The 23,041-nt window shown below is 41.6% G+C and overlaps 2 protein-coding genes across 2 annotated transcripts in view; one reads left to right on the top strand and one right to left on the bottom strand.

Moving 5' to 3' along the window:
* Nucleotides 1-5,545: 5,545 nt before the first annotated feature.
* smyd4 (SET and MYND domain containing 4) lies at nt 5,546-11,551 on the bottom strand. The gene is made up of 10 exons (XM_041952755.1): nt 11,372-11,551; nt 10,905-11,049; nt 10,444-10,533; nt 8,696-9,671; nt 8,033-8,299; nt 7,645-7,835; nt 7,370-7,517; nt 7,150-7,266; nt 5,873-5,996; nt 5,546-5,729 (listed from the first exon to the last, which is right to left on the bottom strand). Exons 1-10 carry the CDS (start codon nt 11,506-11,508, stop codon nt 5,606-5,608), a joined length of 2,319 nt encoding a protein of 772 aa, XP_041808689.1. The 5' UTR covers nt 11,509-11,551; the 3' UTR covers nt 5,546-5,605.
* A 515-nt stretch (nt 11,552-12,066) lies between these two features.
* LOC121617082 (replication protein A 70 kDa DNA-binding subunit-like) overlaps nt 12,067-23,041 on the top strand; it is a 37,253-nt gene continuing 26,278 nt past the window's right edge. The window contains exons 1-7 of the mRNA XM_041952102.1: nt 12,067-12,193; nt 12,711-12,758; nt 13,218-13,296; nt 13,611-13,719; nt 13,824-13,915; nt 14,006-14,104; nt 20,919-21,213. Coding sequence (XP_041808036.1) covers nt 12,161-12,193; nt 12,711-12,758; nt 13,218-13,296; nt 13,611-13,719; nt 13,824-13,915; nt 14,006-14,104; nt 20,919-21,213 — 755 coding nt within the window. The 5' untranslated portion in view covers nt 12,067-12,160. The remainder of the gene's footprint in view (nt 12,194-12,710; nt 12,759-13,217; nt 13,297-13,610; nt 13,720-13,823; nt 13,916-14,005; nt 14,105-20,918; nt 21,214-23,041) is intronic.

Here is a 23,041-nt window from a genome sequence, read left to right on the forward strand (position 1 = left end):
AGTGGGATGAATAATGTCAGCAATATTCTGCTTTCATATCTTGGTACATCATAACAAGTGAGCAGACAGTAGTCAGTGGGCAGGAGAGAGCACTCCTCCATAGAGTCTGTCAACAACAACTCCTGCCATTGTGGAAGATCATGTGAAAGCAATGACATTACAATAATGCTAAAGTAAAAAAGTTGTTTAGTTATTTAGATTTAAATGACGAGAATCAGCTGATATAAGACAGGTCCCAAGTTCATAGACAAAGATACTGGACTAAGAGTCTCCAGCCATGAGCTCTGTGAAGCTGCACAGTGAGGTTTTGAGCTAAATGCTAACTTCAATATGCTAACCACACACATACAACATACTCACAGTGACACGAACATGCTGATGGTGTAATCTTTGCCATGATCATAAAGTTTTCTTCCATGCTAGCACGCTAACATTCACTAATTAGCACTGTAAACACAAAGCACAGCTGAGGCTGATGGACATGTCCGTTTTGCAGGTATTTGGTCATAAAATTGAACATTTGACCTGATGATGGCGCTTGATGAAAAATTAAATCATCCTGAGAGGGACATGAATGTGCACTTGAAATTTCATGGTAATCCAGCCGACAGTTGTTGAGACATTTCCACTTGTAACCACAAATGTCAACCTCTTGGTGGTGCTAGGGGAAAACTCATGGGCTCACCAAAGTCAGTAGGATTCATCCTATGGGGAGCATGAATAAGGTCACTAAAACAAACAGTTGTGAAAATGATTTCAGTTGGAGCGAAATTAGTCAGCTGAACTAATGACCATCCACAAAGCTGCTACACTAGCATGGCTGAAAATGCAGAAGATTAGAGTGCCAATCAAACCCTAACCTTGAATGGTTCAGGCTGTTTATTCACAGGTGTGTGACTGTGTTCCAGCAAGGTGAACCGTTTTGGGAGAGTGATTGCCGGCGGGTCTGCCGTCCCGGCTGACCCTCATCTTGTCCAGCAGTGCACACGTCTCTCATGCACACATGCCAAATTTAGCAAGCCCCCGTCTCTCTGCAGCCGATATTACACCAGCCCTCAAACACATAGATCACGATTCTCATTCAACCCACAATTCCTTTCTCTCGCTTTCTAATAATGATTTGGATGTTGAAACTGTTGCTTGCAAGTGCAAGCAAGAGCAAATGAGCGTTTCTATTTCTGTTCCAACAGAAATCGAGACCATCCCGAGGCTCTCCAAACTTTTAAACACATCACTGTACTTAACATTCAGTCTTGAGTGACCATTATTTACTGTCATCCATTTCCATAATAGTCAGTAATAACCTTGCCTGTGTGAGGGAGTGATGGGGATTTTATTTTTACATGAGCACCAGCCACATTACCATCGTCTGCATCATGTATCAGATGTCCTCTGCTGTGGAGAGAGGGGCTGAAAGATGGAGCATCGAGGATACTGACTGAGGGAACAAATCCACTTAAAGGCAGGTGCAGACATTGGAGAGCTCGAGGGGGTCGGAGCTTTCAGAGCGTAGAGTGAGGGGCTCATGTAACTATCAGGATGGGAGGAAGGCAGCAAGAGGGGAATTTTTTTTTTTCTGTCCAATAAAGGTGAACATGAAACCCTCCACAGGGGTTTGCACAGGAGGATCTGAAGTGCAGGTTGATGGATAAGTGGTGAAAGGGAGGTCTTGTTACTGTGTAGTGTAGCAACAAAAAACTGTTGAAGCCGTAAAAATATGGGGTTAAATGTGAGCAGTTTCAGCATGACAACATAGCTTGCCTTTTGGTTTACGTTTTCGTTTGTCTTTTGGGCTTTTGTGACCTTGACCTTTGCACTCTAGTGGCAGTGATTTTAAGTCTCATCCGCCCTTCTACTGTCAGACAAACTGACAGTAATGCCTGAAAACTAAACTCCAAAGCAAAAGGACACAGACCGAACGGCAAGGGGGCACGCCACCGGTTTTACACGTCAGGATCAGTTTACTTGTAATGAGCAGTACCTGTGAAAACAGTTGTGTAACGTCTCCTGAGGCTTTAAACGAGCTTTGTTAACTTGAGAAAATAACATGAGTGGGGTCATCGAGGTAATCATGGCTCGGGCTTGGAGGACACAACTTTTCGCTGCAAACCTGCGTTAGACACTAGGAGTTTGAAACATGTGGGTGTTTATCAGACATGGCGGGTCTAATTTAAAAAGTCATGAGTTGCATTTGTGGGACTCATAGTTTCTGCAGCTTGATCCAGGTTGAGGGTTAAAAGTCAAAATATCTCCACCTCTGCTGCTTGGATTTTGACCATTCTTTGTAGCCACTACTTTCACAGTCCTAGGATGAATAAATCTTGCTGACTTTGGTGGTCCCCTCACATTTCCTCCAGCACCACCATGTGCGTAACATTTGTGGCTCAGAGCCAAATATCTGGACTATTGGATGGATTACTGTGCAGTTTGGTGCAACGCTGGCGATCACTTTTCATTTATATTTCGTTTGACCAATTTAACAGTTGGGCTTCCTTTACAGTGAAGCCTCACAGAGCTGCTAGTGCAGCTATAGACTCCAAGTCTTGTTTAAATCTGCCTCTTGTGGCAGCGCAGTACCAAATTGCTATATTAATTAGTGATTTGGGATGGACAACCAGGCTCTTTTGACTCTCAAATATGCAGCTCTTTTTGATAGACGATCTCATTACAAGTTTGCTGTTTTCCAAGCCGTGACAGAGGCAGCCTGTGTTTACCAGAAGAACGGCGGGCATTACCAAGTGCCGGGTGAGGACTTCACAGTCAGCGTGCTGGTCTTCTCTGTCCGGTCCATACCTTCACACTGAAGGTCAGACTTCATTGTTATGGTTACAGTGGTGTGTATAATTCATGCAGGGGTGGTTGTAACGTTGAAGACCAGCAGCTCACAGGAGACACGCTGGGTCAGGCCCGCTCAGCTGTTAGTAACTCTGTCGGTCTGTGTTACAGATATTGACGCAGGCCTTGTTACAGAATACACACGCGACAGCTTTTTGTTTGCGGTCTGGCCAGTTTTGATTGCATTATGTATAGCAAGACATCTGATGAGGCCGAGATCGCGGCCACTGGAAATGGCCTCGAGTGGCACCGGACAGTCAAATAAGGAACCTGTGATCTGATACTGGAGCAGCAAGGAGATGTCTGCAGCCTTATTTGTGCCAGCTGTGGTTGTCTTCCTCCCTCCTCCCGACTTCACAATATTTATTTTGCTTTTGTTTTTCCTTTTGAACACGAGCTCACATTTTCTCCCTGAGCTCCTGACATGTATAGAAGCACACAAGGCTTATCTTGCAAAAGCAAGCAAACAAACAGAAACATCTCAGAGAAACATGAACAGGCAGTTTGTGTTTGTGTGCGAGTGTGTGTGGAGTGCAAAGACGTACAACTAGAACCTGACTCATAATCAAAGCATCAGTGTATTTAGAGAGGGGCATTACTGGATTTTAACATTCAAACACTGCAGCTTTAATATCTCTGGGATTACTATGACAACTGCGTTATGACAAGCTCTTACATGAGGGAATGTTAAGCTACATTAGAGAACATCTCCCATTGTACGCTGCATCAATTCACGTCTGTGTAATCAATGTTATCTCCGGCTCTACGTTTGAGGATTTTAAGCTGCATCAGCGGCTCTCCCGCTGTAAGAAGACATTATCTGACACGTCATGTTAACATTGCGTTAATATACAGCAGCTCATTAGAGGATGAACTGTACAAAGGGGGGATTTGAGCAATTCCATACTATATCAAGTTCATTGGAATATAAAAACTCATTGTTTGAGGAGTGGATACAGACTGTATATCAGCATGACTCAGTCAGTCAAAGCTCTGAGAAAGTGTTTGTTCTACATAATACAACATGGAGTTACTTTGACTTTATAGCCCACTGAGGTATGTCTTGCATAGTTAGTTGGGACATCTACTGTTCTGTAAGGCAAAATAAGCAGCAATAAAATAAAGATATCAGATCAATAATAACAAAAATAAACTAATGGAGCCATTGAAAATTGATTTTGAGGATGCGGGTTTCTATTTGTGGCACTGATTGTCTGTTAGATGATATATGCTCTTAAGAAGGTAGGGTCAGCCTTCTGGCTTTTCAGTTCCAATGATTATGGATTAATTGCTAAATCATTGAAAAGAAAATCAATCCACGATTATAAATAAGTCGTTTTTCAAGGAAAAATGCCAAGCATTTGATGGTTCAAGGTTCTCAAATGTGTAGTAAATTCAGTTTTATAGGTTTGTGAACGTTGGTCAGACAAAACAAGACAAGTCACCAATCGTGATTATTGATCAACTTGTGCTCTGGGATGTTATGATGGGTATGTTTAACAGTTTTATGATGTTTCCTCAACCAAAAGATTAATTGAGAAAATAATTAGTGGATTAATAGATAATGAAAATAATTTTTAATTGCAGCCCTACACTGACAGAGCATGGTGATATTTATGTGATAATGCCTTATTCTTTCGACTCAAAGTTGACCCCAGTTAAGTTCCAGTGATTTATGAGTGACCTTATTTGGTCCTGGACCTGCAGCAACCTCGTCATGGAAATAATCAGCAGGAATCTGTCCCGTGGAGCCCTTTCAGTTCCCCCTTACACAACATCTCAGCTGATCCCACCAGCTGCCTCTCTGAGTTTTTTGACTTGACCTTGACTCCCTGTAAGCACGTATCCACGTCTGTTGGATTGGCTGCCCTCCAGATACTGGTGATGTCTAACTGGCAGATGCCTGAGGAGTTCCAGCTGTGATTGTGATTTTATTGTCTTTGCTTTACGGGAGCGGTCCCTCATCTCTGGAAACCAATAAACCTCTACATCAAAGTTCACTGTGATTGGGCCCCTTATTTTTTTGGCAGTTTATGTGGCACACCAGGAATTAGTCCTCATCTACCAGTGAATGATTGATTACAAGCTGAGAAAGAAAATATTCAAACATTAACAGGTTCATAAAGACTTTTAAGTTGAATGTATAAGGTCTTGGAGGACATGGGGTGGGTACTGTAGGTTAAAGAGCCAGAGCTGCATCTTGCTTTCCAGCCATCGAAGCATGAAATTGAATTTGTCGGTGGATAACTGCTGCCACCTAAAGGTCAGAGGGCTACCTATTTATGTATATAGTAGCTGAGGGTATTTGCAGATTGTATAGATTGATCAGCTTGATGGAGTGTAAACCATTTCTTAACCACAGTCATGAAAAAGGCACACAGTTGCTTCAGTCTCACGTAGAGAAGTACATGTAACCTGGAAGCAGCTGGTGGATAAGTTGCCTCACGCTGCAGGACCACCACCGAAGCATGAAATTGAAATTATTGATGGATACATTCTGACACCAACAGGTCAGAGAGCCACAATCAACTGCATGTATACCTGTGGCCATTTGGTAGCTGTGCAGACGTGCATGTCGCCTCTAAAACAGTAAACTAATGTATATCAGCATAAAGGTGCCTGTATATATACACACACGCACAAGTGCTTATAAATAGTAATATATCAATTTCTTAAGACATACAGAAGTACAGAGAAAATGTCACAGATTTTAATCAGTTCAAAACTGTAATTACAGCCTAAAGATTTTCGCCCTTGTGTATGAGTAAGACTACCCCCGTAGACAGTCCTCCATACATTGCAGCTCCTGTATTTCATGACAGTGAGGGCCACAGTGAAGGCAGAGGAGGCGTCTGACCTTGGGGATGACAGAGAGGGCTGGGCCTCTGGCACCGCTGGGAGAAGGAGAGGAGAAAGACAGCAAATAAGAGCTGTCATTTGTGCTAATAAAATCATAAAATTACAGGACCTATTTGTACAGTTAGTTAGTTATACATTGAAAACAGAATTTTCATGGCCATCTGCACAACGCACTCACCCATTGAAGTGTAGCTGAGCTAATTTGAAGAGCTGACGACCCAGTTCAATACTATCTTCGCCGTACTGGGAGCCAATAGCTACAGTGCTTCGCTCTAAATGGGAGGCGGCGCTATTCCAGTCACCTGCAGAAAGAAACAAAGCAGTATGAGGACTGAAAAGTCTTAACTGTGCACAACTCTGCTCATGACTAAGTAAAGGTCACAATGATTTATTTGGCACCCATTTGGTTTCTTGGGTTTAGCTAGATGTCTGGAGTTAAACGTGATCCTGTGAGGCATTTAGGCTAATTATCACAACGCCTTTTGGCAAGTCATCACTGTGGTTGTTCAGTAGCTCGTAGTACTGCTCTCCTGTTGAAGTCTGCTGCAGTACCAAGTGTCAGGATGTTTTTTCTGACCTAAAAATAAGCTTTCCACTGCCATGCTGTTGCTAGGGCTACATTTTTTCATTCCTGCTGAAACACACAAAAAGTTCCTGCTGTTACAGACTTTAATGAGCTGTGATATCTTGTGATACCAGGAAATAAGTGTCAACATCATGCTAAACTCATCAGGAGAGATGTCAAATAATGATAAAAGTGCATCTTTCCAAATTGGTTGAAACTTCCACTGATTTCTTTTCTTTACAAAAGCTGACTACTGCCATGGAATACAGTATCTCTCATATTACAATGTAGAAAATCTGATGAAACTAATGTTATCCCATTGTACATTAGATGAAATGATTATATCAGCATCATATCACACTTTTAGATGTTTTCAGTGAAAATACAGTCACTGTTCAGGTAAATCCACTTGATACTTTCATTCCACACTTTACCATTGAAATGATCAAGAAATAAAGGAAATATAGTTTTCTTTTGGTTTTATACAAGTCAGCAGTGGTCAGCACAAGAGGAGAACCCATAACTCCCCTCCTCTGGTTTTACTAGTTTTACTGACTCACATTGTGTGTGACTTTCTATCATCTTCATTTTACCATCATTTCTATTTAGTCATCTAGATGTGTAATTAAAACATGGCTTTAATTTCACTTCAACAGAGACAAAACGTCAGGCATCCCTGCTGCTTGGCAGAGACGTACTTTTACTATAATGACCATTAGAGGGTTTTCATGAATAACAGACACACAGAACAAAGCACAAACAGACCCCCTGCACCTGCCCATCACCACCATTTAGGTAAATCTACCTAAACAGATGGGCACCACATGAAACAGTAGGGGTGTCTTAACTACAAAGCTCATCTGTAAATACTCATGCGTTGTTATGCTCACCCATTGTAGCATATGCTCTGGCCGTGGCATCTGCCAGCTCCCCCTGTAGTGGGTGTGTCTCTGCGAGGATCAGTCCAGACTGACACTGGGCCCTCCTCAACAGTTTCAGAGCCTCATCTGATGGAGGGCAGAGCAGAATAACATGGAGATGTCAGAAAATGCCCCTTGAACAAATGGCACACACATATATTACTGGATGTGCAAATTGCATCACAACCACCTGGCCTTTCTCCCTCCATGAGGTCCACAGCCTTCTCCAGGTGGACCCTGATCTCCTGCAGCCTGAGGCTCACTTCAGATGAAGACATGCGATGGCCGCAGGATGGCTGTGAACATATAAATGCTGTTCCTCTGTCCTCACCGCACTTCTGAAAATCACATAAAGGGTCTCAAAGGTCAACGGTGATAAGGTAAATCTCGAAAGAAGAGCAGCGATCACAATAAATCATGTGTAATTGTTAGAAAAAATCCACAAACACACAAATGAAAACCTACTTTAAGAGATCCTTTGCACTTGCCACACAGGAAACCAGAGTCACGTGGACTTCCTCCAGCACCTGATGACTCCTGTCTGCCGTCTGTACCCTCCTCCCCCAGAGTGCATGCCTCACACTGACACAGGAAGTAGTACTGCTCCTGCAGGAGAAGCTGGCGTTCTTGGGTTGCCGTCCTGCTGCTGTGGGGACCTGAGGGAGGGAGAACAGGGGTTGATGGAAGCACAACAGTTATAACTCACACTCACAGCGAATTGGAAGCAGTGACATAGTAATTCCAGTGGAGAGTGCTGTAAGCGTTCTGCTACTCACCCCTGTGTCTCATGAAATATGTCAGCACTCAAACAATCCATTTTGCACTCACTGGACTCAGCAAAATGACACATTACCATAGCAGTGCAGGATCTCTTGTCCAGCAGGGATCTCTTTGGCTGCTCTGACAGTTACACAGACTCCACGGGCTGTGCTTCTGTCCTCAGCTTCACTCTCACTCAGGTGTGCAGACACATCTGAACCAGAGGGATCAGCGGCGACTCCAGTGCTGAACACCAGGCTGGTGTTGGGACAGCAGGAATGATTCAGAAGACTAAGAGTTGGGAATATTGCCGTAGCGACGCGGATTTCCCTGCTGGACTGCACTGGCAAGTTTGCTGCCCCTGTAAGATACAAAAACCGGAAAGTAAAGGTCACTCATAGCTATCATTCAAAAGCATACATTTTGTTATAGTGTATTGTACTACAGTCTAAGCACTGGCACAGTTATGGTAGAGCTGAATCAATAATTCAGCCACCAGAATATTAATTGACAGCAATTTAGATAAACAGTTACAAGTTTTTTTTTAGGCAAAGGTGTGCAAAATTATTGTACACTGCAATATTTGCACTAAAACAAGATAAATTACTGTTATACCTGTGGAATCATTTGTTTCCTACTGATTCACTGAAAATATATGTTGATGCAACACTCATTAAAAGAGGGAACAAACTGTTTTCATGTTTCTGACTTTCAGACAAACCTTGAGGCAAGGTGATGCCAAATCTATATGAGTCACCTGTATCTTGCAGCATGACAACTGCCTGGGCGTTACACCTCAGCTGCAGGATGTGTCTCAGGACTGCACTTCCCAGCAGCCACAGCTCCGAGCTCCGATCTGCAATACCTCCCTCCTCGTTTCCCCCCGGAGGTCTGCTGAGGTCCCAGGATGCAAGTGGAGGTCCAGCCTGACTGAGCTTTAGGTAGAGAGTCGCTACGGTGACTGCACACAGGAAACGCAGACCAGGGCTGTGGCAATTCAGGTGGTGTAGCAGGTGAAACACGCTCAGGTAAGAGTCACTGTAGTATGAAGTGTGACATGGATAGGAATCACTGGACTCTCTGATAAAACAGCTTTGCACTAACTTTGTGTGCTCGTCTCTGACACCCCTGGCCATGTGGATGTTTTTTAACCCCGCCTTCAGTGTTACCCTCAGAGCGAGCTGCGACATCACACCCATCATCCTCAGATCTGCTCCCAGTGGACACTCCCAGCGGTGATGTTCCTCCCAGGCGTCTCGCTGACAGGAAGCTGAGCAGTATCGGCTGTAATTGCACCCCTCACACGGCACAGGACACAGTGTTTCCATTAAACATCTGTGACAGCGCCTGTGTTCCATTCCAAACAACAGTCCTCTCTCCGTGTCCTGCCTTGCTCCCTCTCCTTTCACCTCCACCATTCCTGGTATAAGGACACAGCTGTATGGCCTTTCATTGAGGATGACTTGCCCAGCTGCTATTCTCTCTGTGGCCACTAGGTGTCGACCTTTCTCCAGAATGAAGTCAACAGCAGCTTGAGGACTAATCCCAAATGTGAGCGGCCCCTCGCTGTCTGGACCTTTATGATCGTTTGAGGCTGGATTGTTATGATCCTCTTTCTCCTTTTGACCCGCAGAAAGGTGCTTCAGGCACTGTGCGCGACGCTCCTCCAGTTTGTGGACAAGATGAGAGGGATAGCCGTTCTTTAGAGCTTTGTCGATGTCATGACAGGATTCCTGAGGAAAAGCAGAAACCCTGGACTGTGAACCACAACCAAGTTCAAGATTGTGAGCTACACCAAAAGGTGACTGACATTATATTAATTTATTAATTAAAGTCAGCATTTTATCTTTAAGACTGTGAGACAAGTCTAGGAGGAGAGCGGATCTAAACCTTATCCAGCCCTGATTTAGCCAGAGACAAGTAGTTACAACAGCACATAACGGATTCTGGAAGAAATTAAGTTGCAAAACAAGGCTGAGTCAATTCACCAATCACAAGGCCGATAGACTTCAATTAAATAAGGCATTATGGAGGATGAGGCCCTGGTTTCAGAAGTATATCTATAATAATCTCTCATTTCATGAGTTCCTGGAAAGATTTCCTGCAGTGAATATCATATATTACCAGGGCGGTCTAGTAAAGAATGCACTTTAATGTCAGTGATACATGTGAAAAGGTCAAATTAAGTGATAAAACTGTTTTCCCATAAAACCACTTATGTGCTAGTGCAAATCGTCTGTTATTTGTGTGGACTTTCAGTACAAACAGCATGTGAGGGTCCATATAATTAAATGTAATTAAACATATAATAAAAAAATAATGAGAAATTTTCCCTGCAGGATTCCTGCAATCAAGCGCTGTTCAAACTCATCACACAATGGCACAATCTGTTGAGCATCTACAGGCCAACTAATAAGAAGCAGAACTGATTTGAACAGGTTTTAATGATGACCACAAGTACAACACAGCGTCATTACTTGATTGCGGAAGATGGCGCCAACTCACCTGGTAGTGCTGCAGATGGTAGAGTGCAGCCGAACGGTTGGCATAGCACAGAGACAGCTGCTCTGAACTTAGGGGGGCAAAGCATATGCCCTGTCATGACAGGAGAAAAAGAAGCTGGAGGTCGATACATGTTAATTAGGACTGGGAGGCATGCCATGTTTAAGGCATACCGCTATGCAATCCCAAGTATATTTTTATACTGCTGTTGGCAAAATACACACACTTTATATTTAGGGTACATCTGATTTTAAATTAATTTATGAAGACATTGTCTTAACCAGCTATATACAGCTTTATCAGATGAATAGAGTTACTTTTGCACTGCATCAGACCTATTAGATTAAGAATCATGTTCAGCCATCTTCTACTGATCCCATAACTAAAGAATAAATTTTAAACAGCTAAATGAAAGTAAAAGAAAATACCAACATAATGTGATCATAGTATTATTTTCCTTTCACCTGTGAGTAGTGCAGAGCAGCTGCAGTGTAGTCTTTGATCTTGAAGCTACAGTTGCCCCTCTCCCTGCATTTGGCAGCTTGCTGTGTGTCCTTCTGTACAGAGTGTCCTGCAGAGACTGACTGCACAAGGTCCAGATCATCTTGGCTATGAAACAGAAATGGAGAGCACAACTAAATTAGTGCCTCTGAATGTGCCCCAGCATCATGGATACATTCACAGGCCCACAGTTTACTGTTTATATTCCTAGACCTGTTCTGAAAAAGCCTATACTCACTTTAGCCAAGTGAATTTAGTCTCTGCAACAGTGACATGAAGCAACATGTCTATGTTCCCTGTGTATGTTTGAAATAGTTCATGGCTGTAATAACTTTATTAAGATCATAAACTATGGTCTCAGATTGCTCAGATAGTGACTGGAAACTCACATGTATAAAACTACAGAAGTAAGGCTAAGCTAGCTACTCACGTTGTCAGAGTTAGGGCACATTTAAAAACATCATCTATTTCATCCAAGGATGTAAAATGTTCCTTTAGATCGGGGTCGAGTGCGGTCCATTTCTGGGAGACATGGTCTTGCCACTGGACGCACGGCAGGTCCATCATGCACTACAACAATACCACATGGGCTAAACTGGGGTTTGTTTTTAGTCGGTTTCACGCCAGCTCGCAGCAGTCAGAGAAACTGTGACGTTGGCGTGGATAAAAGGGATGTTTCCGACACCAACATTCAAAATAAAAGCCGTGCCGTCAAAATCCATTGCGGCGATTAAAAAACATTGGATTATCTCTACAATGCATTTTTCGTTAATCCCAAAACGAGACTCTCTCACCAGGACGTTAAAGGCGATTTGTTTTGGGAAATAGTTTAATTTTTCACCAGACAGTTGCTGTCACTCAAATTGGTGTGAATGAGTATCCCAGTTATTAATAATAGAACATTCATTCACCATTTACTTAAAGTTTCCAATCAAACTCGCTTTTAACATTTTAGCTTCAGAATCTGGTGTCTAGACATTTCACATCCTAATTATTCGTAAATCTAGAGTTGTGAGCGCTATAAAAGCTGTCCATCTAACTAACCGTCTAATATACTCCTTTATTTTGAAAGCAAAAATGTACCATATCCGGGTGTTTGGATAAACTTGGCAGTAACGGAAATACCGTTTGTCTCGCGAGAAGTTCCATACCTTTAACTTGACTACGCCTGTTAAAAGCTAAAGTTTGCTGGCTCTGGGAACCACTGTACTCAAGAGACATGAGTGTAAAGCTCACCCAGGGGGCAGTTCAAGTAAGCATAAATATTAATGTAACTGAATTGCTGTTTCTGTCTTGACTCGATGTCTTGAGGCTAGCATTCAGTAGTATAGCGCTACTAGCTGTAGCTGCTAGCACTGTGAGCTAGTGAGAGTGACTGTCACAGATGCATCAACAGTACCATTTACAGATCAAATTCCATATACTTTGCTGTTGTTTTTTTTTTAATGTCTCGACTTTCTGCGTTTATGTGGTGAAATAAATGCAGGCTTGCCTCAATTATTCAAATATTGACGCAGAGCAAGTTCTTACCAAATGGCTCATTACTCCCTTATAAGAGAGAGATTTAATGAAAACAACAGGACGGTCTGATGTAGTCCTGTCCTGCTTACCCACTGATGCTTGCCTGCTGGGGGCGGTACATGAAGTGCCACTTCATTAAGCTCCAATTAACGTTAGACTGTACCTTTGCATTATCAGCATGGTAATGTGATGGGACAGGATGAGGCCAGGCAGTAGATACTGACATGTCCATGTGTGTTATTGTCTAGGCCCTGTTCAAAGGCTCGGAGGTGAGCAATCCTGTGCTGCAGCTGCTGGTAAGTGTGTTTAAGGAGTTCACCTGACTATCCTATTCAGCCATATTTTATTTCAAACTCTACTGCAGAAGTGTGGGATTTGAATAAAAACCCTTGTCACGATTTAAAGAATCTTTAAGAGATTCTTTCCAGACATGTTTTAAGGCATATAAAAAAATAATCTTCTTAGGATAACATTTTCTGTCTGATTTGGGTTTTTCACATTTTGATGCCTCTTTCCAAAAATTACAACCAATGAAAATAAATACATTGACGCATAAAGTCTCTTATGTTGCACTTCACTGAATTGTCCATTCTCAGTGAACGTACACTGGAGGCTTCAGGTTTATACATCACCCTTGTGTAAAATGCACAGATTTAAGAGCACAGAGAAACTTTCACCTTTCAGCAGATGAATGCGAAGACAAACTCCTTTGTTGTTGTGCTCATAAAATCCCTCCTTCCCTCCGTGTTTGTTAGAACATCCGTAAGATCTCCAGTTGCTCCGGGCCACCCCGGTTCCGGCTCATGATGAGTGACGGTCAGCACTCTTTGTCTTGTGAGTATCCTGCGGCAGCCAGAAAACTTTCAGTCTGTGGTTTCAGTTTGCGAAGGTACACTTGGTCTCTTGTTGACAAACAGACATGTTGCATACAACTACGTCAAAATTGTTTTTTTTTTTTTTTGGTTCTTTTTTCTTTTGATGATTGAAGTGTATTTATGACTGAAATAAACCATCTAACTAACATACAATAAGGATAATATAAATTATAAAGTGCAAAAGTAGTGGTTAGGAAAATTTGCAGGTCAGAGGATAATAAAGATGTACATAACTATATTTGGGTGTGTGTGTGTGTGTGTGTTTGCATGTAGCCTTCCTGTTGGCCACACAATTAAATAATCTGGCAGACGAGAACCTCTTGGTTCCTAACTGTGTATGTAAGGTGAAGAAGACCATCACCAACACATTGGCAGATGGCAGGTATGTGTTTTCATTTTTGTTTCCCCCTGGCCTCTCCCCTTCTTCTTATTTGTTTTCGACACGTAATCCCTTCTGGCCTTATTTTTACCTGTCTTGTGTCCTAGGATTGTGGTGATTGTGATGGACATGGAGGTATTGCAGTCGGCCGAGGAAATCGGAGGAAAGATTGGAAACCCCACTCCATATAATGCAGAGGGTATGGTTCTTTTACAGTGCGCATGTATAAGGTAAGAAGCAGTAATAAACAGCTTCCGCAGGTCCCTTAACGTGTTTGTTCAACTTGCAGGTAAGACGTCATCCCCACAGGAGTCAGCCTCAAGTTCCTATGTCCCAGAATCCCCTCCATCTGCTGCGGTACCTGGACCGTCCTATAAGAACAACAGCTGTGAGTTCCATGCCAAAGATTTTGTGTTTGGTTTCATGCTTGTGTACATAAAATGCTCCCTTCCTCAGTCATTGCACATGAATACTCTGACAATTATAAGTCTTATGATACTGATAAAACTATATACTGATATTTCCTTTTTTGTTGACACTGCTTGGTGACCCTCTTTTATTGGTCACATGAATGGCAGAAGTAGCTGTTTGAGTTGTTGACCTTTCATTCACAGCAGTAACTAAAGACAAATGCAGTTAATGTTGAGCAGTGTCATTTTCTGCAGCGAAGAGGTGGTAAATTCTGAGCATATTCTGCTTGAATCTTCACAGCTAGAGCCGAAGGAGCGGCAAGTCTCCACTTATTTTATGAGCATTTTCAACAGCCAACAAATTGGATGAACTTAACTTGTATCTCGCAAGTACACACTTATTGATTCCTGCTCTGACATTCTAGTTGGAGCAAGAGGAAACAACAGCTAAACCTTTGCTTTCCATGTGCAAGTGGGCAGCATGAGGCTGATAAAGCTTCAGAACAAAACATTTCAGTATAAATCCAAACAGACACAGAGTTTGTTTTAGCTATCAGAATCATTTAGTGAAAAAAACAAGAACTAAAACTAACCTTTGGTCTGTGTTTTTTAAACCTGTAGCACACATGGACTATTGGCAGCAGCACCAAAAAAATATATGGATGCTTTCCCGAGCCACTGCAATAGATGACTGAATAAATCACAACAAAACAATGCATCCAAACGCCCTCAAGCTCTCTGTTCATGGATATTACATGGCAAATAGATTAATACTACTTATTTGCTGAGCAGATTACTGCAATTAAATATCTCACTAATATGAACAAGATCTAATTTCTTCATTTAGCAAAGTTGGATGCACTGAGAATTAGGACGTTGCTCAACCTCAACAGAGTTTGGCTGGCTAGAAGTCAAAGTTTATTCTGTAGTCATGCAGAATGAACTCTTGAAATGTGCTTATGGGGGATCAAACCACATTTCTCAATAATAATGTGAAGTCAGGGAGTGTGTAGGGATAATTTTTAAATAAAAACTAATTCAACATCACTTTGGTCTTAGTGAAATGTGAACTTTTCAGATAGATGATGAGTTATTGTGTTTTTAGTTTAAACAACCACCTGCTTCTTAGTTAAACTTAACATACACTTGTTTCTTGTTTACACCAGTGTGCCTGTGTTAAGAATTGAGTGGTTCTTTCAGATTAAGTCTTAGGAATTGGTTCGGTATTTGTTTTAGAGAAAATGTGAATACTTTGTCAAACCCTCATTTCACCTACAGAGGGAGCCATGTACCCATGACAAAATGATTTGCAGTCCTCTCAACGGCTTTTCTCCTCATTACTGTTGTTCTGAAGCCATAATTTGGGTCCAGCAAAGTCTTTGTTGTTCAGTTTTCAATCCCAATCACCATATCGCACTTTAACCAGCAGTATGAACTGAGACGTTAATTCCTGGTTTTTATCCCTTTGATATTCTCAGCACGTCAGTGTTCAAAGGCTGTCGTCTGAGTGTGGGTTAAGAACTAGATGAAACGGGATCATACGGCACAGGATGGTTTTCAGCCAGCTGAATATAGCCACAGGAAGTGCCAAAGTAATGGAAGTTCCTTTAGCTTAAGTGTCCCTTTTTCATATCCCATTGTGCACTTTTATCATACTGTATTTACTGCTCTGCTATGAGAGCAGAATCTTGTTGCCCGCTGGCCACTGCGGCTGGGGGACTCCATAACTCTCACCTTTCACTGTTTTACCACCAACAAGGTTTTTATAACAGAATAGGGCCTCCAAATGATGGTTGGTTTTCTGCCAAAATGGCTGGTGCCATGTATCATGCCTAAAGTAGCTTGTGTTTTATTGGATCTTCTTTTATTAGCTTAGCCTTTGTTTCACTCAGTTGTTTTATACCTCCAACCGCTCTCAGCATCGACATTGATTTTTGTTATGTGGCAGAAACATACCAATAGTCCTCCTCAGTGGAGGATGTAACCATGTGGGTGGATAATGAGGGCTCGGTATATATATTGTGTGTGTGTGTGTGTGTGTGTGTTGTGACTGAGGGAGCTTGTGTGGGCTGTTGGCTCCTCCAGTTCATGGCTTCATGAATATTGTGTTGTGGACTGAATCCCCTTGTAGCGATGCACAGACGGAGGGAAAGGGAGAAAGTCAACTAATTTGACTCAGCAAAGATGAGGTTCTGCATTAAGTAGTTCATCAGACTCTTTCCTTTGAATCATGTTACCTCAGAGATCCCGCCAGATACAGAAAACCTTCTGCTCTGTTTAATTGTCCTGTTGATGAAATGTCCTGCATCCATCTTTAGAGCCATAAACAAGCCTTATGAATGAAGTCTCAAAGTGTTTTCTGTGCTCAGTGTTTGAATACTTGTCAATATTTTTCTAAATTGCATTTTCAGTAATTGAGTCAATTCACAAGATGCTGAACACCACAAATTAATTGTTTCCATTGAGGTGTGGGCGATGCAATGATGAGGGAGAGTGCTGTTTTATTAGAGTTCAAGCTTCTCTGAAGACAGAGATGCCTTGAGGAACACACTGGGTGCCTCTGTTTGGCTAACATGCTTCCTTCACTTGCATCTCTTCCTTGTGTCATCGCGCCTTCCAGTGGGGACACAAGTGAGAGCTAAGATGTGAGGAAGAGACGCAAAGACGGAGGCATTGTATTTAGCAAACGCTACATCTTGGCAAACTGTAGCATAATTTTCACGAGATGGCTCACAGTATCTCAACTGTCTCATAATGTGTAGAAATAATTAAATAATCATTTTAAACAGCTCCAATAACAATTATAGATCTATTCCTGTGTCAGAGCATGGCAGTAATAACACCGGTAGACTAATAAATTAGTTTATTACTGAGAGAATGGAACAGACAAGAGGGAGAATTAAAATGAAATCAGTAATTTGCCTATGAAAGGCTGCAGGTACAGTAAGTCTGTCCTGTTCAGGCTCAGGCTGGATATTACAGAACTGTGCAGCTGATTAGTGCAGACATTTTCCTGACTAAGCTAAGAAACACTTGGAGCAGAAAAGAAAAGTATTTTGGTCGATGAAGAAAGTGATTAATTTGTGATTCAGCTTATACACACATCTGATCATTTTTATTTTCTAGATGAATATGAAAAACGTCAGAGCTGCCATTGGTGCTGTTCTACAGTAGTTTGCTCCATGTATTACATTGCAACCATGGGACAGTACTAATATTACAATACTGCTGTTTATACAGTCCATCAGTCCATTCCTTTACTTTCCCATCAGATCAGCTGACCAATCACTGAACAGATTCTTATTGAAACAGCGTTACTGTCCAGAAAAGCTTACCCATAGGACATACATGCAGTTCCTCACTCCTTGTCTTCTCTAAGACGTACTTAAAGAGTGGTGCATCGTTCATGATGGAAAGACCTTGATCAGTTTCTAGGAAACAGGCCAGAGGACGGAGGAGCGAGGACGGAAGGAAGCGTAATTAGCTGAACGGAACGCCCCCCCTATCAGCTCCAGGCGTTCTGCTCTGTAGCGAACCCTGACCCCTGACATCCTCATAGTGGGAGGATGTGGTCAGAGAGCATTTTTCCTCTGGCATCAGCAGAGTTGGAAGAAATAATTTCAAATATTTTAAAGCATTTAATACTGTTAAATTATGCTGCGTAAGCTCTGTCAGTCACCAGTGACTCTGTACTCTCTCAGTTAAGAAACAGCAACAATTGAGTCACAATATTAATATTCTGGAAAAAAAGGCTAGTCCTTCAGCAGTAGGTGTAGAGTCAAAGGTCGTGACACAGTTGTCAGTGGCGGTTCTGTGTTTTCATTTACATATTCATCAGCAGCTATCCTTGAAATAGACTACCTTCAAACTGCTTCGTGGATGATATTTAAATTCCAAAAAGAGATCTGCACTTGCTGAAGTGCACTTAAAAAAAAATTCATTATTCATCAGTAACCATTCTCTGCAGGTTTCCTTTGTCCTCACAACTCTTTCCTTCTCTTCCTCTCATAAACACATGAACTCACTTTCACACACTCGCTTTCTTATTCACTTTCTCTATTTATAGCTTTTTTCTTGTCTATATATTTACTACTTACTATGTTTTTCTCTCATTCTCTCTTCCGAAAGAATCCTCCCCACAAAGCACTCTTCACAAACAGGCACTGTTGAATACGTTACCGGCATACATATTAGGACTCGGTACTGATCTTAATCACAAAAAATGAGGATCCTTGATAAGCCTCTGTGCCCCTGTCTTTGCTCTGTTCCTCACTCCACCCACCCATCCCCACCTATCATCTTCTCTTCTCTTCTTTCGCTACCAGCTCCTTCCCTCTAACACTCCATCCGGTTAGCGTGTGTATGAATATTGATGTTAATTACCCCTCGCCTGAAAATAGCTGTTCAATCTGTGATTTCCCCCAGGAATTTTGCTCATGACACACACACACACACACACATATACACACCCGGAAAGGAGGGTATCATGGAGGTGAGTGTTTGTAGTGCACCATAATGGGAGCTTAGATCAGGGGAGTGGTCTCACTGGAATTGCATCTTTTTATTCCTAACAATTCTTCCCTCAAATGCTGTGGCTCAATATGGCAGATGATCTGTGCCAGAATGAGGCGTTGCATAAAATGTGTTTTGACAACAGCCAACTATCTTGCCTGAATCACTGCTGATGGGGCTGATGCTACTTTATGGTGGGAGGTGAGGTAACACCTTGTGATTCTGTGGGCTGGTCCGAACTGTTCAAGTGTTCTGGCTTTGTTATTAAAAAACAATGATAAAGAGAATAAGAAGCTGAGCAGTTGTTTTAGACACAAGGGGAACTTATTCTTAACTTTTTAGTAATTGCGTTTTGTTTGTAAGTGAGATTTTGTGTTAGGTCTGTGTTGATTAAGTGCACACCTAATCAGAAATAATACTGCTGTAACTCAGGTCAGCACAGAACAGAATACTTATGTTACTGAAATATTCTCAGCTTGATTAATTCGACGTTTGTCTTCAAGTGATCATTCAGTAATATCTGACAAATTCAACCTTTTAGTGGCCAAAGTGCCCATATATGTTGTTCTGACATGTTCTGGTAAATATATTTTAATTACCGTAATTATTATAAGCATCAGTTAGAAACAACCTATAATCTTAGGCTTTCTCATATATTCGTGCTGTTGTATACTATACTGCCTATTTAAACTAATAGTTTCCTTTTAAAACGTGCATGGTCTTTCACACTGACTCAGACTAAATCTAAACGGGTGGTGATGCACAAAGGTTTTTAAGACTAGTGTTTCCAGATTTATGCCTGGTGTCTTGGCAAAAAGACTGATATTCTGGTAGCTAATCCTAATTTTTCTTTTTCCCTATGACTGAAAAGCATAAGTGCAGTAATTATGAAATTAATAATTGATTGGCAGCCCAAGAAGAAAAATGCAGCTTCATTCATTGGCACTGGCTGGTGTTAACAGGGAATTGAGTAACTCTACAGATAGATCTGTGGGGAGAGTTTAACTTTCTCAGGCATTTTATCATTTTGGCAGCTGCTCACTTGATCAGATAACGGTGCTACCACTAGTGTTTAATTAAGTTTCCACTGCCTAATGGCGTACTGGTAAGTTCTCCACCAGTTCCACTTATCAGTATCAGCAAATGAATGAATCTATGTAAACTACTGTTATAAAAGCTTTGGTATGTACTTTGAGGTAATAAGTATCTCACAATGTGTGGAACTTCTATACAGCCAATGGCAAAATTATAAATAAACATAATTCATCCCGACATTTATTTAAGGAAGAACTCCAACGATTTCACATATCAAAGTCTGTTTACAGGCTTTGAGGAGTGCTACTGCATATGTGAAAAAAAGTTGCATAAAGTCTTTTGTGGCTCCAGAGGGAGCTGCATGAAGCCTGATAAAAGTGACATCACTTGAGGCAGCGTCGGCTGGGTCTGAAGACTACAAGCTTGGAGATGAAAAAAAAAAAAATCTGGGGGATGCAGAGTCAGAAAGAAGTGAGTTTACCAGACCTCCACAGCCAGCTCCTCGTCTCTGCTTGAGGCCAGAGGCTCGAGGCTACATTAGCTGTTACGAACAGAACACGCTCCAATCTCCAACCGAGCTGTTGGTAGTCAAGTTGCATTGTGGGTAATGTAGGCAGCAGGTTTTGACAAGGAAGAATGTGTGGACTAAAATAGATGATACCTCTGGTTCTGCTGCATTAGTATTTATAGTTTTTTTTTAAATGGTCCATCATGAGTCTGACAATGTTATATGAGTGCAATGCTAAATTGACGGAGTGGAATTGTTCAATTTCATGGTATATTAGTGACAATTAATGATTAAATATTTGGTACTCACAGAGATTTCTCACGAGCATTGCAGTACGCAGACAAACTAGCATAGGTGGTTTACTTGTAGAGCTGCAGCTCACAATTATTATCATCATAAATTAAACTTTATTTTTTCATAATATCATGTTTTAATAATACATCATCTTAAAAATGCCAGGAAACAGTGAAAGATGTGCATCACATTTTCTCTCTTTTTCCAACCAACACTCTGAAAACCAAAATATTCAGTCTACAGTTAAATAAAACAGAAATGCAGCAAATCCACACAAGCTAGAACCAGCAGATGTTTGGTATTTTTGCTGAATGAAGTTATATATCAGTTACCAAAATGTAGTGAATGTCAGTCCTCTTATCAACTAATTAACTTTCAGCACTATTAAACTGTCATCTTGTGAATTTGGAGTTCTCTTATAAGTGTCTCTCTTTGTTTTCCAGCTGCTCTCTCTCCTCCTCGAGGCAGTGGAAGTGGCTTTGCGGGAATATCACCCTTGAAGGCTTCACCCATGAAGACTTCACCAGCAAAGTTTTCGCCCATGAAGGCTTCACCCATGAAGGCTTCACCCACAAAGTTTTCACCCACGAAGGCTTCACCCACAAAGTTTTCACCCACGAAGGCTTCACCCACAAAGTTTTCACCCACTAAGTTTTCACCCATGAAGGCTGCCAACACCTCTCCAGGATCTTCAACAAAAGTGATTCCTATTGCTCAACTCAACCCCTACCAAAGCAAGTAAGTTTAAGTGTGTGTGTCCATGTATGCATGTGCCTGCTTTCCTATACACATATGGTATCTGTAAAATAATTTGAACATGGCTCAATCTCTGTAGTGGATAGTTATAAAGCATTACATCTGACTTACATGCATTTCCTCCCAAATTGCAAGCAAACTCCGCACTGTTTCATTTATTTTGATTTTTCCCCCTTTTGCTCATTCATCAGCTAAACTATTTCCTCTCATGCTGCGACTCTGCTTCCCTGTTTGCTGCCATTTCTGAGTAGCACGTTGTGTATGTGTGTGCGTTTGTGTGTGTGTGTGAGCATTATTTTTTTTGTAGCAATGTGTGTGTGGCTAGTCAGCCCATCTGCATGGAAATGAAATGAAATGACCGATCTTGCCTCAGAAATGGACACTTTAACGGCAGGTACTGCTGGGTCTTTATGGTCTGCTGCTGAGGTTTTGATTCTGTTATTTGGCCTGGTGGGGATTTGGCCAACCTCTTTTTTTTCCCCCTCCACTTCCTTTCCTCTTACAATTTCTTTACCTCCTCCGGGGCTCCATTTTACTGCTGTTTTTTTTTTTCCCTCTTGCTTCTTATCATTTCATTTGGCTTAAGTCTCTGTCTCTGACCCTAAAGTTGGCCACAAAAAGACAAGAGAGCTGTATAGCAAGATGTAGTGGTCCAGATTGGAGTAAAGGTAGCCTGTCAACTCTCCCTCCATGTTTGGGCTCTGATAACATAGCCCTGTTTGAAATTGCAAGCTGTAAAGATAACTGTGCCTCTAGGTGTTGTAATAAACTGATGACTGTTCTAACTTTGAAGTTGGGGGAGTACCTACAGTGAGTAAAACAGATGACTTCAGCAGCTGTTCTTCTATGTATATTTGCCTGAAATGAAAAGCGCTTGCCTTTGTGTCTGTGTGTGACACATACTGTGTGTGACACAAGTAGATTATATAGGGATGCTGTGTATGTGCACATGGTCTTTTATGGCCGTTCGCATTGCTTTCTCATCTCATTCTCCTGGTGTTAAGTAATAGCATCTAGAGCAGGCTATAATTGGCTTTTGGCTGCCATAAACCTTGTTGTAGCAGTCTTATCCATACTGAGCAGGGAATGGGGTTCACTCTGGGCCGGCAGCTGCTCTCATGATAGGGGATTTAATTGCAGGCAAAGTTATGGTATGAATATCCTCCACTGCACAATTATCAGCGCAGTCAAAAAGCTCACTGCTGCATAAACTGCCGAGCTTGGCCGGCTGTTGTTAAAAACAGAACAAGAAGCACATTTTAAATGCATCCAGGAGTTGGCAGATGTACAACACCTAGTTCACTGTTTGAAAGAAAAGTTGCTGGATGTTTTTTTTTCTTTCTTTCTTTCTTTCACGGAACTTTAAAAAGACTGAAAGACCCTCATCCAATTTCCTTGGGAATTGTTCTTTTGTGCAGTTGTTTCACTTTGGTGATTGATGTGAGCTGAGTCGGGATGCTCATTAACAAAAAAAAGGAAGGTCTTTAAAGTGTCTCTGCTGCATTATTTGCTGTTTCTGCTGACCTTTAGACTCCCTGTGCAGCTCCTTTAGTTAAGTTGCACATAACTGTTTTGGTCAAAGGAAACTTTTTGTAATAACTGATGGAAGGCACTCAGGTGGCTTTTTCAAGTCAAATTTATTCAGAGCTTAGATTTTGATCAGAGGGCATGATGTGATTAAGATATTTTTAAGTTTAAATTTTGGGATGTTTCCCTGCCATAAAATCATTTACAGCATATCGTGTCTTTAAGTTAGTTTGTTGACATATACTTTTTAAGTGCTGAGCTGTTATTACAAGCATCTACTCTG

This window comes from Chelmon rostratus, chromosome 14 (genome assembly GCF_017976325.1).
Source record: "Chelmon rostratus isolate fCheRos1 chromosome 14, fCheRos1.pri, whole genome shotgun sequence".
Taxonomy (NCBI): Eukaryota; Metazoa; Chordata; class Actinopteri; order Chaetodontiformes; family Chaetodontidae; genus Chelmon; species Chelmon rostratus.

Bases quoted from the DNA above. Each gene is read 5' to 3' on its own strand.
- smyd4 (XM_041952755.1), bottom strand. From the start codon at position 11,508: ATGATGGACCTGCCGTGCGTCCAGTGGCAAGACCATGTCTCCCAGAAA. The intron at 7,836-8,032 runs GTAATGTGTCAT...TCCCTCCCTCAG, and splicing joins AGAGATCCTGCACTGCTATG to GTCCCCACAGCAGCAGGACG. The intron at 5,997-7,149 runs GTGAGCATAACA...TTCTTTCTGCAG, and splicing joins CAGAGCATATGCTACAATGG to GTGACTGGAATAGCGCCGCC.